Source organism: Mya arenaria, chromosome 4 (genome assembly GCF_026914265.1).
Source record: "Mya arenaria isolate MELC-2E11 chromosome 4, ASM2691426v1".
Taxonomy (NCBI): Eukaryota; Metazoa; Mollusca; class Bivalvia; order Myida; family Myidae; genus Mya; species Mya arenaria.
The window spans coordinates 20026453-20040561 of NC_069125.1; the positions used below are offsets into that span (position 1 = coordinate 20026453).

A 14109-nucleotide genomic window follows, 5' to 3' on the forward strand; every position below is an offset into this window, starting at 1 on the left:
GTTGGGAAACGTCCTATTTCTTTGTCAGTAAACTTGGTTTAAGGCAGGGAGAGAGCTTATCACCGATTCTTTTTTCCTTAACTACTTAAATGATTTACTGGATTTCTTAAAATCAAAAAATAATGAGGGAGTTAAAATCGAATATTTTATAGACGACTTAATTCACTACTTTGATATCCTGGTTTTGTAATTCGCAGACGATACCATCTTGGTTGCTAGGTCAGCGAATAAATTTCAAAAATGCTTGAATGATTTTGAAGAATATTGTAACACATGGAAACTCAACATCAATATAAATAAAACAAAGTTTATGATATTCGACACCAACAGAAGAACATGGAGAAATTGTTCATTTAAGTTTAACGATGAATTATTAGAAATAGTAGATAATTATAAATATCTCGGTATTCTATTTAGCCCAACTAGAAAGTTTCAATAAAGCGAAAGATCATTTAATTCATTAAGCAAAAAAGCACTATATAAAATAATATATAATCTGGATCTGCCAATAGATTTACAGCTTAAGTTATTTGACCATCCAATTTCCCTTTCCTTACATATGGCTGTGAAGTAATCGGCTTTGAAAATACTGATGGATATGAAAAAATTCACTTGGATTTCTTACGTAAAATTACAAATTCTAGAAAAAGTACTCCAGCGTATATGCTTTATTGAGAATTAGGCCGGTATTCTATTAAAAGACTATCAATAAACGAATAATCAATTTCTGGAACAAACTTGTCATTGAAAAGGATTTATATGCAGCAATGGTATATAGAACAATGGCTCAAAGTGGCTTAAATTACAATTGGACAAATTATGTAAAGTCGTTGTTGAACAACACTGGATTTACCTATCTTTATGATAACCAAGAAACGTTGACCAGCAAAAATGTCTCTACTTTAGTTACACAAACCCTAAAAGACCAACATATGCAAGTCTGGCGAGAGAAAATGAACGAATCACATGTATTATACAGTAGTTTTAAAGAAGAAATTAATCTTGAGAGTTATTTACTGAATTTTCCACGGAATACAGCTTTGGGAATCTATAAATTATGGAGTTGTAATTTTAAATTCCCAATTGAAACACTTGCGTGGCGAGGTATTCCATACAACGAAAGACATTGTCATTTTTGTCCAAATACAGTAGGAGACAGTTTTCACTATACACTAGAATGTTCCGAATTTCGCACCAAAACGGAAGCCCTGATCCCGAGATGTTATAGACAAAATCCAAATATAATTAATTTCGCAGAGCTTCTTAATAATAAAAATAACACGGTTTTGAATAATTTAGGCAAGCAATTTAACTTATTAAAAATGTAATTGCCTAACCAACAATAAAATAAAACTCAAACCTACCTGTTGCTACTATATCCACACCGGAATGTCATTCACTTTTAAGGTTTAAATAACACATTTATTCACAATTGTATTTTGCACGTGGATTTTCATGGTGTGCTGATTACTATAGAAATATTTTTCCGTAAATGACCCTCAATCACGTTTTGATTTGTGCCAGATTACACTAAAGCGTCATGTTTTAATAGCAGTATTTATACTATCAAATGAAATGAACGATACATGTATACTAATCTGTTTTTTAAGATAACTATTTACTTGCAGAAAATACCACAAATATCCTACATTTCCTCTCAAAAAGAGTTTTCTTCAAAATGTTAAAATGAATTGTTTAACTAATTTTACCCATGTCACTGAACCCGCAAATACGTTTATGAAGCTTTATTTCAGTTGCACATATTAACATTATTATATTGCGTAATAATTTCACTTCGATAGCATAGAAATATCTATGCAAATATAGTGTAACGAAATATTCATTACCATCTTGTTCACCGATGCTTTTTCGAACTGTTGTAACAAATGTTACCATGGCAAATAAAGGTAGTTGTTGTTGTTGTTGTTGTTGTTGTTGCAAGTTTATGTAACGTACCTCCTTGATTACTATTCATTAAAGATTTAAATTTATGAAAAGTCGGCCAAGAACGATACTATTTTGGTTAAGATTTTGTAGATCTCAGATCTTTATAATATTGACACACTAGTAGAAAATGATATTCTGTTTCGACAATACACATATTGCACTTTGTGCACAAGTCTTTCTGCTCTATCGATGCCTTTGATCAATCATAAGTTTATGTTAAGAACATCTGAATCGTGATATTAATATATTATTAATATAGTTAAGATAGGGTTCACATACAATACTTTTCTTCATAAGTACATACGATTGTAGCTTTCTACTATTATTAACATCTTCAAACCAACATAGTGCGTATTGATCATGAACACGTTGGATTAACATCTCCAATTTAACTTTCGTAACATTTGCATTATGCCACATGTATATGTATGTCCAAAATCATCTTATAAGCGTTTTACTTCTAATGGCAGTACAGGTATAACTCTGAAGGTCTTTTGAAAAGGCGTATTCACATAAAAATATATATTTCTCCAAATGAACGAATTAATACAAATGTCAAATGGTGAGCAATCTAGAGAGAACTCGGTACAACCTAATTTATTCATACGTATTCCTAACTTAGTATACAGCAATGCTTGTTTATTGTTTTCCTATGGATGAGTTTATTTATTGCGTAAATAAATTTAAAAAAATCAAATGATTTCATAGTATCAAATGCGTCATGTTATGAACTGTACGATGTGTGTGCGGTAATAATTACTTTTGCGGAGATAACGTAGCAAACAACAAACAAGGTTAACTAGACTTTGTGTTACGTCTAAACAAATACACATACCATAAGCAATACCGCTTGGCTCGATATTCGCGAGGCTCGAAGTATTTTAGTCGGTCCCTGAAATATCAAGTAAACGGGTTTCGACTGTATAGATAATTGAAAACGTATTATTTGGTACGCGTCAATGAAACTTAATTTGAAATACCATGTAATTCATTCAATTGGTATATAATTTCGAAACAAAATGTAAATTACACATAGCTTAGATCACATTACATCTGAATATTACTGCATTAACGGCTGTATACGGTGATTATACAAAATCTGTTGACAGTATAATATTTTATGTACTATAAAGCTAACCGTTACTTTGGACTGTATTCCAATAGTATTGCCTATGGAGGTAACATTAGGTATAGAAGGCGACAACCAGTAAGCGGATGTTTCTATATGTATAGCTTAGGGATTTATAGGTCCCTATTGGTATGCCTAATAGATCGACATCCAGTATGCATATATGTTCAGCCTAGTCCCAGTATGTCCCTATCATTTTCATAAGGTGTCAACCAGTAGGCGGAGGTCATACAATGTTCAGCTACGGTCCAGTATATCTATCTGGGTGAACATCAATAGGGAAAGGTCACTATATCTTCGGGACGTGTGCCTACTATGACAATAACCAGTAGGCGGATGTCAATATATGTTCAGTTCAAGTCTAGTTTGTCCCTACTATGAGCCTACTAGGGCACCAACCAGTAGGCGGATGTCACTTTATGTTCAGCTTATACCAAATATGTCTCTGTCATGTGATTATCAGGGTGACTACTAGTAGACGTAAGACAAAATGTGTTCAGATGAGGTCTCGTCCCTAGTATGCACCTAAAAGGTCGATAATTAGTCTGAAGAGGACACTATGTGTTAAACTCATGGCTAGTATTGTCCCTGTTATGTGCTTACTAGTACTAGGTCGACAACTAGCAGACGGAGGTCTTCAAAGGTTCAGCTCAGGCCTAATACGTCCATAATATGTGCCTATTCGATGGGCAACCAGCTGGAGGAGGTTACTATATTTCCAGCCTTTTGCCCAGGTTATTTGTGTCCCTAATATGTGCCAACAAAGGCCCCGGGTTATGGCCTAAGTACATGCACTTCATGTCTAGTATTTCCCTTCTATGTGTAAACTAGGACGACAACCAATAGGCTGCGGTCACCGTATGTTCAGATTAGGCTTAGTATAAGCTAGGATCCAAGGTCATGCCGGAGGTCATTATTCATTCTGTTCAGGACTAGTATGTCTCTTTCATGCATATGCTAGGGCGTCATCCATAACGAGGATGACACTGTATGATCAGTTCAACCTGGTATGTTCCAACAATCATTAAATGTTTAGTTTAAGCCTAGTGTATCCCTACACTGTGTCCTCTAGTGCGGTAACAAGTAGGCGGATATCAATTTTTGTTCAGTTCAGGACTCATATGTCCTTATTGCATGCCTACCTGGACAGCCAGTAAGCGGAGGTCAATATGTGTTCTAATCAGGTCTGGTATGTCTTTATTGTGTGCCGAACAGGGAGACAACCAGTAGGCTGATTCACAAGATGTGCCCAGGAGGGCGACAACCGGTACGCGCAGGCCATTATATGTTTGCTCAGGCCCAGTATGTTCCAATAATACAGCTACTAGGGCAATAAGCAGTACGGCCTGTTACTTTTTGACGCTTATTAATGCCTGCTAGGGCACTAGGTCATGATAGAGGTCACTGCATATTCATATCAGGTCAAGTACGTCTCAATCATGTGTCTACTAGTGCGACAACCAGTAGTCTGAGGTCACTATATGTCCAGTTCATGTCTAGTATCTCCCTATAATGAGTAAACTATGGCAACTATCAGACAAGTATGATGTCATTATATATTCCGCTCAGGCCCAGGACATGTTTTATAGGGCACCAGATCATAGTGTAAGCCACTGTTTATTAAGGTAAAGGCTCGTACATGTCTTGTTCAAGACTAAAATGTCCCTTTTATGATCCTAAAATTTCGACAACCAGTTGGCTGAGGTCTCTCTGTGTTCAGTTCAGGTTCAAAATGTCACTATTATGTTCCTACTCGGGCGACAACCAGTATGTTGTGATTTAAAATATATGCCTATTAGGGCATCAACCAGTAAAGAGGTCATATTGTAAACTTCACAGCCTTAAAAAAATCGCTCATTATCTGGCATCGATCTTTGTTAAATACGGGTGCTCGATGTAATTCTTTGACAGCGCTAATCACCGCAATCCGATACCAGCGAGCTATCGTATCATGGAGTGAAAATTATGAGTTGACACACTTCGAAACAAGGATTAATACATAGGTGTGAAATACAGAATCGGGTCCGTGATTTTGACTTCGAAATAGCAATAATAATCGAAAAAGCGAGTTCGGTTTGTTAATATAAATTTTACTTAAACAATGCAGAAATAAAATATTGACCAAAGAAAATATTCGAGATAGCTATATAGTATTTAATGCATACATGTCATTGTTCAACGAATATTTCATTAGCAGTGCCATTATCAGTCAGCTGACCGAGATCAGCCAATCAGGAGATTTGTTAAGGCACGCGGGATTATCAGGTCACTTGACCTCTCATGTGATCTCTGTAAGCCAATCAAACTCTTTAGCCATCTCATTTGTTTACTTCGACATAATAGAAGCGTTCGACAATTTGGTTTAAATTTTTCAAGGTCATCGAAAGGCACACGCGGTTCAGTGGGAGTAACAGCATTTGTTAAGAAGCAACTTTGTGACACTGGGGTTATTAAATGAATTTACAAAGAGTTCAAAGAATGTATAGTTCTTTACATTGATTAACAGTTAACGAGATTGCATCAACATATTGTTCTATTTTTCACGTATGATTCACCAAAACACTCACCAATATATGAAGACAGCTCAAATAACGGTATTGAAAATTTGTCTGAGAAACTTACTTGTATTGTATCGGATTTAAATTATATATCTCTTATAGTCGCGGGAGATTTAAATGCAAGAACAGGAAACATGCATGACTTCATACCAGATGAAAATCTAGATCACGTGTACAAAATGACGTCAATTATCCTGCACAATAGATGTACACATTCTAAACGACCGGCTTTCGAGATATTTAATTAGAAACTAAACGTGTACTGCTAATAATGGAAAAAGTGTAGTAGATTATTTTCTTGCATTGTCGAATCTATATGAATTTATTACGGACATCGGTTTCGAGTTTTTAGACATTTCTTACTTGCAAGACTTAATGCTGACCTGGAAGGAGATGGACCTAAGCCGACTGAGGATCTACACCAAAATCTGTCCAGCTATACCACGTTTAGGTGGAAGGAATCTCTACGAACACAATACATTGACAAATTCATTCCAGCCTTTAATACTATGATAGAAAACATCGGTGATTATGACATTATTGAGAGTCAACACCAATTGTGAACATTTTACAAAATAGTTGCGAATGCATGCGACTGAAGGGCGGTAGGCGGTAGGCGGCAACTTCCGGTTTAACAACCTCCGTGGTGGGATTCAGACTGCGCAAATGCCAAGTATGAGAAATATGCTTTCTGGAGGTTTTACAGAAAATAACAATTATTCAATGCTTACTTGTATAACAGGACTGATTTTTCATTGTGAGCATTAGCGCTTTTAATAAAATGTGTTCAAACTTGAAAATTCTATTTTAATTGTTTCATGTACCTTTTCTCATTTTTTGTTTAAGATAATAATAATTAATATTTTGAAATATTGCAGGGATAATTTAACAACTATTGACTACGATAGCAACAGTCTGCTTTCATTGCCATCACATCCATTTCCCCTGGGAACAACCAGCTGACAATGTTTTGACTTCCCTGGACATACTATCGATTTCCCTTTACAAGGGCTTACCTCCTTATCGACCATCGAATTACTCGGCAACCATCTTCTTCCTTAGCAAGATGCAGCATCCTTAATAACCACTGATTAGTTAGCCATTTTTATCAGGTGAGCGATATCGGGCCATTATGGTCCTCTTGTTTACTATTTTATAAATTTTCATTCTGGTTTTCGTCCCGGTTTGTATAATAATAACTATTTTTATTATAAGACACTATGAGGACATAGATTTAAACCTTACTAAGACAAGCTATGTCCGATGGTTGTCTTTCCATGACTTTATTGGACCTTTTCAGAGCTAGCAATTTAGCTACGGTTAGATCCATTCGTTTGCAGGTGATGCTTGTATCCGGTAGTTGAGTAACTGAAATTACTTATTCAATTTATATGTTATTTTTTACTTTAATTTTCATTGTTTTCAAGTTGATATTTGCTTTGTTAAAGCTTTTAATTTTAGTTTTAAGTTATAATTGTTAAATGTTAACAGGGTTTATTTTTTGAATACTGAAGACTGGTTTTGTCTCCGTAGTTTTCATTGTATTATTGGCCGAAGGTTATATGTCTGATTCATCACTTGTCACTTCCGGTGTAATCGGGGATCTTTCGTGGAACCTATACTGCAAAAATACTGACTTACCCCCAATATGTCACATCCAGAAAGATACAATGTACGTTCTACATTAGATGCCGCTGTACTAGATGAAGGCCTCCCGCGTCCTTCAGGAATACATTTACAGTTTGCAAAAGTGAAAGAGCGTTTTGAAGAACTATTGTACTGTTATGGAATAATTTATTTCCTTTAAATGTAAGTAAAAAATAATTGAACATTTATGCACAAATACGATAAACATTGAAAATTATTGTAATATAAATTAAGTACTTAAAAATAGACAGCCATGAAATGAACGGGTGTACGGTACCGCGTCCCGGGTTTTAGTAATAAACCTCAAGTACGTTGAACGCAGCGTACTCATAATAATATGGCACTAGAAGAAAATTTGACAGACAAACACGAAGTTAAATCGAATGCCATTTCGAATATTGATAGATAGATAGATAGATATACATTAATATCAGAGAAGTCTGTATTGTTGAACCCTCCATGCAAACAACTGTTGAGTGCTCATGCCAAATGACCATAACGGAGTATTGGTATCATAATTATGTAAACTAAATACAATCAATACATTATGGCCCAGTTTGTATATTTCCAATGAAAATAAGCATAAATAAACATAAAAAGTATTCAAATTGTCACAACAACACTACGTTATCTATACGTACATTAAATTAATTTCATATCATATACATGTCAGCTAACGTAACATTTTAAATGTAACAACTATTTCTTGATACTTTGCATATGATGCCTGACCTTATTAAGAGTGTAATAGATTAAAAACGAGCATGATTAGTTTTTCGTGACACTCCTGTACACTGTTTCAATATTTGCTATCTTCGTCGGAAAATGATATCGTAAAGTACGACCTCGATATCTTAAATCAAGTGACCCCATATATGGCATCTCATGTGATTTGAGTAGTTACCTGCCACATTTCACGTCTCCATTATAACTCCACGATCTAGGTCAATTTTGCAATTTTGAATAAAAACAATGTCAAAAACTGTTCCCATAGGAAATGCTTCGGGGATTATTCCTGTGGTAGGATTAGGAACTTGGACGGTGTTTGGGCAACAGGTATTCTAATATTAACGGAATAATTTGTTATTTGTAGTTATTTTTACGATGACCGTCTTACCTACATATTGCAAATGGTCACAAGGCTACTATATTGAGACACAAACCATGTGACTAGCGTTGTCTCGATGTATTTTTTGTACAAATCAGCATTAAACTGAATGCAAATAAGTGAATCTGGAGGTCTTTTGATGTTGTAAAAACAAACGAACGATAAATAAACCTACTAAGCGATATCGTCTTATATCATAAAATGGTTCTATTTAAAAATATGTGCCTCATTTTGTATAATACACAGACTACGAATTACACATGCGTTCTTTTATATTTCAATAAAATATGTTCAGAAGTTGATTTAATGTTGTATTCAACTTTATATATCGCCATATATTAACAGGGTAATTCTGATGAGGTTGAGCGAGCTACCCTGGCGGCCATTGATGCAGGATACCGCCATATTGATTGCGCGTGGAACTATGGGACACAGCCTGGAGTGGGCAAGGCGCTTGAAGCGAAAATCAAGGAAGGCGTCATTAAACGGGAGGATATGTTTCTGACAACAAAGGTTTTGCAATCGTGTTATGGAATATTGATTAATGTATGGAGAAATTCAATATATATACATATATATATATTGTTCTCATTGATAAAATACTTGTACTTGAAAAAACCTATTTCAAAATGTTGGGACTAACGCTCAATAAAAAACGCGTAGAGCATTACATGAGTCTGCGATTTATTTTCCCTTTTAGTTATGGGACACGCACCACAACCCCTGCCTAGTTATTGAAGAGCTGAGGGATTCCCTGAGACAGCTCAAAACGGACTATGTCGACCTGTTTCTGATTCACTGGCCAACGGCTCTGAAGGTTTGACATGGAAGAACCTTTCTTTAAGTATCTGCTGTGAAATTTTGTAAATCGACACTCACGACATGGTTGATATTTCTAACAAAAGTGCACTCTTGAAGATGCAATGTTTTTTTCATCACATGTTATTGTAAGTCTGGTCCATGTTAGTGTTTCTATTCCTCCTGTCAGAAATGACGCGATTATCTATATAAACAATCTTATCACTTATAGGACGGTTTGTATATCCGTGGTATTATGTATCCCTCGCCACTGCAGACCATGTTTATTTTGAGAATAGACATAATCAACAAACGCACCATTCTCCTTTTAATTATACAATTGAAACCTCAGTGGCCAGGTCAGCAATCAAAATCATAACAATGAACTTGTTTAGAGGCACAAAGTTCAAGGTCTGAAAAACTCTTAACAAGCGCCTACAATATCACCATCTAATACATGCAGTAGATATATATAAAAATAACGATATCTTTTAGCTCCTATATTCCATTTTTAAATATTTTCAGGACCAGGACATGAGCGGAGAAACTATTTGTCCTCTGGACGAAAACGGAAAGGGAATACCCGCCGACCACAAATTGGAAGACGTGTGGAAGGTAAGTATAGTACACACCAGCGGGTTGACCCTTGTTAAACAAGCTCATAGTTATTTATGTTTTACTTTTGGGCTCGACACGGTAGATTTAATTGTATTTTTGAACGTGTTTTAAAGCGTGTCGTTTATTGCATGTAATGTCGCTGATATCATTTAAAAGATAAAATGACACTTAAAACATTTTTTACTCATTCTTCATTCATATTTTTTTAATTATTCAGATGGACACAAAACCAAGATTACTTTTCTGCATTGAATATTCTAAATATTGCAAAACAAATAAAACATATACTGCTGAGCTATTTCTATTTCTTGACACAAAGGCTGTTACACAGAATGGCGACTAAGCGTGTTCTTGTATGTCCACAGGCGGTTGAGGAATGTCAAAAGGCAGGTTTGACAAAGCACATCGGGCTATCTAACTTCAACAAGAGCCAAGTGACTAGAATACTGAATAGTTGTTCCATCAGACCGGTCGCTTCTCAGGTTCGTAATCATGCATTCTTTTGCAAATTGGTTAAGTCGTAAATTGTAAAAAAACAACATTTAACGCTTATGATAAATTTGTCAACAAATCATTTAAAATATGATATGTATGTGATAAAAGAACACAAATAATTAAGATTCATAAACATGTGCTTGTCTCCCATTGTGTTAAGGTTGAAGTATCCCCTTACTTCTCTAACAGACCTATTCTGGACTTCTGCAAGGAAAAGGGAATGACTCTTACAGCATATGCGCCCCTTGGGGCTCCAAATAGACCTTGGTAAGACAATATGTCAAAACGTGCCCCTATTCCTCAGGCTTTCTCCACAATTCAATTATTAAATGAATTACACATAAAGCTTCCCATACGTTAAAACTTTCAACGCAGTTAAAAATAAAATAAAAACCTTATTTAAGTAAACGTTTCCTCATTTCTACCTCCTGTAACTAATAATACTGGGCCCCATATATGTAACGATCATGCACAATCTGTCATTTCCAAACATTTGTCGTGTTTATATCCGAGCTTTCGTCGCCAGTTTAAGGGTAATCATAGTCTTTAGATTTTGGTCGTATACGAAAACTATTTGACATTTCTGTTGACAGGCATGAAAGTGGCCAACCAGGGCCAGTATTTGATGAACCGATTCTAAAGGAGATCTCTGCTAGTAAAGGAAAGTCCATTCCACAGGTTGTTATTTGTTTGCACTATTTTTGTTTAAGCGATTAAAAGCATTCTTTCTCTGACAAAACAATTTAGCCAGGCATTTCAACGATATACATTTCACCGAGTCAGCACAAAAAGCTATATAGTTCACGTGTGACGTAGCCACGAGTTGAAATGTTTTATTTTTGTGTCATAGTATGTATGTACTGTGCTGCTTGTGGAGTTTTGTGCTGTTCTTCCATATTTCTTGTTTGTAATTTTATGTTCTATGTCTTTGGCGTTTACCCAGTGCCATTAAACCAGGTTTATGTTTTAACGTTTTGCTACTGAGCTTGTTTCTGTAGCTTTTTGCATAAATATTTATAAGGCGAAATGTACTCAATCTTACACTGAAGTATATTTTTCTTTTTATTATATGCCTTAATAGAATCTAGAAATACAGTTTAATTTCAACGTGGGAGCGGGTTAAAATTTCAAAACAGTGAAAATGTCAATATATTTTATCGCCGTTTTAACAGTTAAATATTATTTCATTTCACTCATAAATCTCTGGAAATCACTGGAAAGCATTGTACGATTGGTGGCCTTCGGATGAATATTTGCTTTTAGTATTGTAATCTTGTTTTGCAATTAAATAACATTCATTAAGCAATATTGGCAATTTCATAATAATGTCTATAAAATTGCGTGAGATATGTGTTTAACAAATAAGACCTTAAATTGCTCATTTTGAATACTACATATGACGTCAAGCACATGGTTCTCAGTAAGTCCCCATTCAAACCGAGGCAGATTTTTTCATATAAAGGAACTTTCTTCCTGGACACATTTATACCTGTGGTATGATATTTGATACTATATTCCAGGTTATTCTTAGGTTTCACATCCAACGTGGACTGGTGGTTATCCCGAAAAGCATCACGCCATCCAGAATCAAGGAAAATATTGATGTAAGAAAGTACAACAATGGATACGCACGAATAGTCTGTATAAGGTTAAAAAACGCTGATAATAAAAATAACAGTTAAACGTTTCTTCACACAGCACTGTGCATACCTTGCTGGACGTTTTAACCCGATTTTAAAGAACACGGTAATATGATACCTTTATTTTAGGTTTTTGACTTCCAACTATCAGAAGAAGAAATGACCAAAATTGCATCGTTGGACAGGAATTTCCGAGCGTTTGCAGAACCAATGTATGTACCTCGTTTTGTACCAACAAACAAACATATATGCATACTTATTTATCTAGTAATTGTTTTTACCGATGTTATATCAAAAGATAAGAATATCAAATTGATAAAAAGATTCATATTTATTTATGTTTGTTGTACGCTTATATTGCACATAGTGACGGAATTGAAGTTTGTTCTTATGTTCTTAACAAAGACATTGGCAACACAGACATAAACGTTGACGATGTAAGTAAGCTGTTAAAATTCGTGCTTGACAACAACTGTTTTTACTTTGTGACAAACACAACGCTATCTACAAATAATTGGCAAGGCTATGGGTGGTCCTATGGCTACATCATAATCCTCACTGTTTATGAAGAATTAGATGAAGAATTTCTTTATTCAATGCCATTAAATCCAGTGGTTTGGCTAAGCTTGTTAGATAATATTTTTATGATATGGAATGGATCGAACTTAAGTGTTTTATTGATTGTCTAGATAAGTATCACCCACATATATAGTTAACGCATTGTATATCATGTAAACACAGTCTGTGTCATTATTCGATGTGTCTATATAATTATATGTAAAGGAGCTGATGCTGTTATTACAGATATATTTTGTAACCCAACGAATATGCATATTTACTTCCTCTTCTCACCCCATTTAAACGCGGTATCATCCAATATAGTCGAGACTAAACGTTACAGACGAATTTAGTTTGAAATAATCCCCAAGCTGTGAAAGCGGATGGACTTTCGAAGTAAGAATTGAGACTTATCTTTAAAACCGTTTTCTGTCAGCATCCTAGGGTCCGTTTCAATAAAAGATTTCAGTCGTTAATTCATTAATCTTCAATCTGTAAAATCTTTACAAATGGCAACACATTGACTTTTTTATTTCTTCAACCTGTTGGCTAAAGATCAATTCACACATATGTAGCAATGTAGCGAAATAAGGAAACTATGACACTAAAATGATTTCAATTTATGATTAAAATCGAATAAGATCTTTGAAACGGTCCGCTGTCCCCTTTATGAGAGATTGTCGGAAAAGTTTTCGACAGCATTTATAATCGACAACATTTGTGTATTTTTTATTGTTTTGATCTATTTCCTATGTGTTTTTCCTCCTATAGTTTGTACAAGGATACTTTCATTATTAGACTATATGAAACACAATTTAAAACCGTGCTCATGGCGAGCTGTGTCTGATAGCTAGCACGGTTGCTACGGATTGATCCATTCGTTTGCAAGTAATGTTTGTATCCAGTCGTTGAGTGATTAAAATTACATTTTCAGTTTATATGTTGTTGTTTTTTTTCAATTTTCTCAAGTTGATGATGGCTCTGATGAGGCTTATTTTTGTAAGTTTGTAATTAATGATAAATGATGGGACAAGTGTCAGGTTATGGCCATACAAAGTAGTTGCAGCTCCCATGCAGTAGACCTCGTGTTCCAGCGAATGCGTGTTTCACTGACCGTTCCGAAGCGATAAACCCATCATTTATCGGTATGCGTGTATGTTCAGCTTTTGGTGTTTGTACTAGTGTATGTGGTGTCAATACATGTGTGTGCAGAGTTCATTGTCGATTGGGTCCATGCCTTGTGCCTCTAAACAGGGTTTATTTATGAATGTCCGACTACTGGGCTTGGTCCTGTAGTTTCCATGGTAACATGTTGTTGTTGGTATTATTCACATACTTGTATTGATATTTATTTTCCATTTCAGAGCATCAAACCACAGAGAGTACCCATTTAATGATGATTCGTAAACACATGTGTTGACCGATTGTGTATACTATAACTACACCGATATCATAAATAGTTTAATTTAAGGGCGATGCTGATAGGACTTCAACTTTAATTTCATAAACCCCATTGCCAGATTTGAAATAAAAGTGGAAGTTGTCTTATTTTGTTATCTCGTATTGGTAATTAAAGGTTATGTAGAATGGTTTACATCAAACAACATGAGA

General features: G+C 35.1%; 1 protein-coding gene across 1 annotated transcript; it reads left to right on the forward strand.

Annotated features, from left to right (window-relative positions):
* Positions 1 to 8210: 8210 nt before the first annotated feature.
* On the forward strand, positions 8211 to 13956 carry LOC128232947 (1,5-anhydro-D-fructose reductase-like). Its single transcript, XM_052946755.1, has 10 exons — positions 8211 to 8337; positions 8735 to 8902; positions 9090 to 9206; positions 9713 to 9802; positions 10171 to 10287; positions 10461 to 10567; positions 10894 to 10978; positions 11821 to 11904; positions 12070 to 12152; positions 13863 to 13956. The coding sequence occupies exons 1-10, from the start codon at positions 8254 to 8256 to the stop codon at positions 13903 to 13905; spliced, it is 978 nt and encodes a 325-aa protein (XP_052802715.1). The 5' UTR covers positions 8211 to 8253; the 3' UTR covers positions 13906 to 13956.
* The last annotated feature ends 153 nt before the right edge of the window (positions 13957 to 14109 follow it).